The following is a 5683-nucleotide window of genomic DNA, read 5'->3' on the forward strand; positions in this document are numbered from 1 at the left end:
CATAAGCTGCATTCTGTGTTTCAGCAAGTTTTGTGTTTCAGCATTCATCGAGGAATTTGGCGTAACTGCACCTCTTTAACAACAAACTGTATTTGCTGTATTGGGAAACTGGTGGTTCGACCACAGTGTTGATGTTTTTTCTTTAATTCTCTTAAGCCCCAGGTCCTCCTCCAGCTTCACTGTTTAGCAGCCCTACTCAAAGAAGGAAGCAAAGCATTCCCCCCCAGAAGCAACCAGTGGGGCATGCGCTGCTGCTCGGATGGAGCGGAGCAGTGCTATGAAGTGCTGCTCCTCCTCCTCCGCCGTGTTGAGGAGCTCCTCTGTCACTGAAAGGAAGCATGCTGCACATCTCTAGAATTAAACTTTTTATTTTTGCCATAGAAAGCTCTAAGAACTAATATCAAGTATTGATTAATGAAAAGTAGAACTTTAAAAAGTACGTTAAAGAAAGGCTGTACAAGTATATACATTCCAGACGTGGCAAAAGTTAGCAGTGTTTCACACGGAACAGTTCATAGGTAACAGCTGTCGACCTCAATGCTCTGTGTAGCTGTTCTGCATCTTCCTAAGCTGCATGCCTTAACGGGACAAAATAAATGAGCAGCCGTTTTTTTTAATCTCCGTTTTTATTTCATTCTTTTACTGGAATGCTCTGGTATGAATCTCCAAAGAAAGCACACGGTGCCGACGCAGCCCCCGCCAGGACATTCTGCAGCACATCCGCTCGGGTTGCTGGCTGTGTGAGAATGGCCGTCAGGTTTGCTACTGCACCTCTGAAATGGTCCAGTTCTACGCTAGTGGTTTCTCAGATTCCATCTTTTCCTTTCCTTCCCCCAAGGCCGATTTCCTAGGAGTCGCGTAACGCCTTTCATTAAGTCAGTCTGGAAGCTTAATGTTAAAAACAAACAAATACGAGGGTGCAATAGCCAGAAATTTAAATACAAGCGCTCGTGGCCCTGTAAAAAAAGTTTAAAAAGAAGGGATCTGATGTGTTTCCAAATCAATAAATAGTGAACTTAAAAAAACAACGCTTTATGTGACCTCTGGACTTCGGATTTCAAAAATCACTTCCAAGGAAAACTGAAGACCCTGAGACACATGCACGCACGAGTCTTCTAGCAGAAATACAGTTACAAAGCCCTAATTTTCCAGTTTTCCTCCAAAAAGAGACCTTTAGTAGGCACAGTTTAAAGTTTTTTAGTACATCAGCAGCAAATATTTGTAGCCACTATTTTTCAGTACAACTGAATGCACACTCTGCAGTGCGTGCTTCGCTCCACACGTGTCACATCCACAGCAAAACCATTGTGTGTGTCACGATGGAAAGTTCAAGACATTCCTATGTAGCATGCAGCCAGCTGCTCTGGGCAGTCGGTACTTAACTCTCGTGAGGCTGCTGAAATGCCATCTCAGACTACATCCAACACGTAGCATCTGAAGGCAAAACCCCTTACATTCAAAGGGGCTGCGACACGTCTGGAGAACAACCACACATGTAACATGTTTGGCCTATGAAACAGAAGTGCTGAGTATCACGTGTAAAAAGTAAAGATTCTCCTCTTCCTCCCACCTTTGCAGCACCCCTTCTTATGACTCAAGCTGTATTTGAACCATTTACCATTTAAATGCCATGCATGTCTAAAATGCATGTCTAAAACCTTAACACTGAAGAAGAGGATCAAGATGCTCACGTGAAACATGAAAATAAAAAGCTTTAAGCAACGAGAGCAATGATAACTAACTAGTATTATGCACAACAGCCTTCCTCAGTAACTGCCACAATTCCTGAACAGCTTTCATCTCGCCGTTTAGAAAAACGCAGTACGCCACCAAATCTGAAGTGCCAGGCTACGACTGCTGCTTTTCTCAGGCCTCCATCTCTTGCTCCTTTTGGATTTCTCCTAATTATTTTCTAACTGTCCAAGAACATAAGGAGAAAAAAAGGAGCAACAGAAGCAGCCTGTAAGTGCAAACAGGTGACAAGCAGGCGATTGCAGAGATGATACAGTGGAGAATGAGGGCAGGCATTTTCTGAACATCAGTTACATCATTATCATAAGATTACACCCCCCAAAAATGGGAGAATTAAACAACAGAATTCCCGTTCCACCTAAAGATCTAGCCAAAGACACACAGGAGATCCTCAGCAGCCTCAGCACTGATGCAGCACTCAGAGGATTTCTCCATTCTAAGTAAATTTCAAAGCCTTTGGGTATCATGGGGATGATCACTTTTTTTTATACCACACTGAAACCTTTCTAAATGGAGAGGGGAAAAAAAAAGTTTATGAGTGTTCTTGATTCCTCCACTACCGAGTAGTTTTTTCCCTGATAAAAAAAGAGTGAAACAGAATGGTCCAGTGACTGGCCCACCTACCATCCCGTAATCCAACACAATTAAAAGCATGTTCGAGTTAGACCAAATTGAGCATCTCTCCTCGGCAGGAATACCTGCGTGAGGACAGATGATTCGTATTGCTTCTAAAAGCACAGTTCAGATGCTAGTTAAAAATGCACTGCTCCAAACTACTGGATCAGTCATTTTGGACCCTTGTGGTAACACGCTATTCAGAAAAATAACACAATGGTTCGATATTGAAAACATTACCATAGAAAATCTTACTGTTTTCTTCATGAATCATGAAGCACAATTCAGCATTAAAGTGCTAAGATGAAAGAAAAGGTTTGTCTAAGTATAGGTACAGGAAATACCTTGAATTACTTTAGAAATCAGATTTCTCGCTCTTTAGGAGAAAGCTGCACCTTTTTCCAGCCACCTTTTTCCCCGTGTTCTGATCAAAATGAACATACTTGCAAACACTGCCAGCTCCTTGGAAATGTCTTAATCTGTGTTCAAGTAAACCTTCCAATGAATCGCTTCCACAAATGATTTGCAGCTACTAACGATCCATCTAAGCACTACCATTTGATGAGTTTGTCAAACAAGCTCTCGTTGTTCTCACTCTGAGCAATTTGTTTTTTAACAGACTGTTTATAAAAACTGCACTATGTACTCACTGAAGCCTTTTCCCAGCATGTAATGCACGTCAGTAAGATTCTGGTATTACAAACTCAAATTCAGTACTACCCTCTGATTGATTTTGCTTAAAAATTGCATCATTTCCCTGCGGAACAAAAATGTCATCCCAGCTCATTTGTTTGCCTGGAGCATTCGATGCCGTTCCCTCAGTGCCGTTCTTTGCTGCGTCAACGCGATACACGATCCTGTTCTCGTTTATTACCGGCAAGCTGCTCGAGCGATCGGAGATGTATGCGTACTGCCTGATCTGCAAAGACTTGCAAGGATTCAGTCGATACAGCTTGGTATCTCCCGAAGGGTCTTGGCTGTGAACCGACCTTATGTGAGAGGCCATGATCTGGTAGTTGATGAAAGACTTGCCGCACGTCAAGCACTGGTACCTCCGCTCACCAGTGTGGTGAATTTCATGCTTCGTACGGTACTCTGCAAGAGGGAAAACCTTATCACAGTATCGACACGGATACTTCTTCTCCCAGGAATGAACATTGAAATGTCTCCGTAAACTCGTCAGACACACGTACGACCTCTTACACACAATACAAATGTAGTAGACCCTTCCATCCACGATCAGCTCGTAATGGTCATCGTGCTTTACTTTCATGCGTTTCCTGCTTGAGGAATCGCCGTCAGACGTTCTAGGGGTTTCCTCAGGCTTGGCTTTTCCTTCCTCAGGATCATCCTTAATCGGAATGACTATGTCGTAAGTGTCCTCCCCAATATTTGCATATACCTTGCAGCCTGTGGACAAGCCTTCTATTTCAGTTGCTGTATCTAACGTTATGATTTTCTGCCCTTCTCCCGCATGTTTCGACGCTATACCTGGACCGAATTCCTTGTTGTTTCCAGTAAGGACATCTGAGATTTTTATTTTAAATTCTCCAGGTTTAGAAGATTGCTCTTGTGGAAACTTAACAACCTGTTTTTTCTGTACTCCAGATCCTTCAGAAGTCGCCGCTTTGGGTACAGAAGGTTGCTGAACCGAAGAGCTGTTGCTGGCTGAACTAGGACTAGAGGAGCTGATGACATCATCATTGTCCTCGACCACCTCTTCTATATCAACAGCAGCTGTTTCCACTTCCGTTGAGGGTCCTTTCTCAGAAGGCTTCTGGCTCTCCTCAACCAAATTAATCGTAGGGGGAACGTGCGTCTGATGCGAGGAGCTGACGCTGGCTGAGGGGTTAACTGGAGGCCGATTCAGCAAAATGAGCTCAGTTGTCGAATGCTGCGGTGTCACAGGGACAAGTGACTCAGCACTTGACAGTGCTTGGTTTGGATTCAGCTGATTAGCAGAGGAAGTAAGTTTTTGAGTTGACGTGGTGCTAGTCAAGAGCGAGGAGCCACCACCACTACCACACGATTTTTGGTCAGAAACTCCAGGCGCATTTGGGCAAGGCTGGTTCTGGATTGCAGCATTTGCGTCTTTAGTACATTCTTTAGGGGGAACAATCTCAGAGCAAAAGATGACATCATCATCATCATCTGAATCAGTCACTGTTATTTTTGGCGTCTCGTAGGCTATGCCATGTAGAGAGAACGATTCAGTTATAACTGGCATCCAACCCGTCACCTCTCGACCCTCCTGCCTGATGGCAGGTACTTGTGTTTCAGCATCCTTTTGAGTGGGGCCAGAAGATGAAGTTTCTGAAGCACCATCTTTGACCTCACCTGGCACGCTCCTTCCATCACATGGAGTTACGGACAGATCAGCTAGGAATTTAACACCCAACTGTTGTCCCGATTTAATCAATTCATCAATTAAGTCGGCTCGAACAGAGATTATTTTGGAACTATACATATAGTTAAGTATTTCCGCAAAAATCTCAGCTCTCACAAAGCTCAATTCAACTACTTGCCCGGCCACTGACAAAAGCTGATGGAAATACGTGCTTGAGGCAGAAAGAATGTTTCTGTGAGCTCGAAACTTCCGGTCCTCCACGATAACAGTAACATCACAGAAAAGCCCATGGCCGCGTTGTTCGTTCAAAGACTGAAGGAGCGAACTAGAATACTGCGTGTCTGTTGCAGAAATCAGTTTTTCCCCCTCCATTCCTGTAAAAAGAAAGTAACAGGGATCAAGCAAAACCACAGATGTAGAGCTTTAACTGCACGACAGTATTTCCGCGTTTACAGTTTACTCCATCCTCTAAAAAAACAAACCTCAGCGTGAGGTGTTATTCATAAGCTGGTACGTCGGGGCGCCGTGCAGATGCAGTGTTTGTCCACACGAGGCACGAGCAGTCCTAAACATGCCCTCTGCTCCTGCCAGGCGAAAAGCCTGCAAACGAGGTAAATTTGAGAAGGAAGAAGATGCGAGACCGGGCTTCCCCGAAAGGCTGAACATTACAGACATTTGAATGTATTCCATGCAGTTACGAGAAGCTCGGGAGCACCCAGCTCTCCAAGGGCCGCGCAGCGCGAGCGGGGCAGGAGGCCACCTCGATGGGGCGGGCAGCCGCCAGCCCTTCACCTCCGCGCCCCACAAGCGTCGGTTTCGCCCCTCTTCACGCAGCTCGGCTCGTTCCCGCAGGAGGCCGCGGCGCGGCGGCAGCGCGGTGCAGAACCGGCCCGGGCAGCGCCTGACCTCGGCGCCCCAGAGGCCGCGAGCGGACACGAGCGGCGGCTCCCAGCTCCCGGAGCTCCGCGC

General features: G+C 45.6%; 1 protein-coding gene across 1 annotated transcript; it reads right to left on the reverse strand.

Annotated features, from left to right (window-relative positions):
* Window positions 1-352: 352 nt before the first annotated feature.
* ZBTB33 (zinc finger and BTB domain containing 33) lies at window positions 353-5418 on the reverse strand. The gene is made up of 2 exons (XM_042824844.1): window positions 5197-5418; window positions 353-5088 (listed from the first exon to the last, which is right to left on the reverse strand). Exon 2 carries the CDS (start codon window positions 5084-5086, stop codon window positions 3047-3049), a length of 2040 nt encoding a protein of 679 aa, XP_042680778.1. The 5' UTR covers window positions 5087-5088; window positions 5197-5418; the 3' UTR covers window positions 353-3046.
* Window positions 5419-5683: the final 265 nt, after the last annotated feature.

Source organism: Centrocercus urophasianus, unplaced genomic scaffold (genome assembly GCF_019232065.1).
Source record: "Centrocercus urophasianus isolate 14NV4802_14NV808 unplaced genomic scaffold, USGS_Curo_1.0 seq_24, whole genome shotgun sequence".
In the NCBI taxonomy this organism is placed as follows: Eukaryota; Metazoa; Chordata; class Aves; order Galliformes; family Phasianidae; genus Centrocercus; species Centrocercus urophasianus.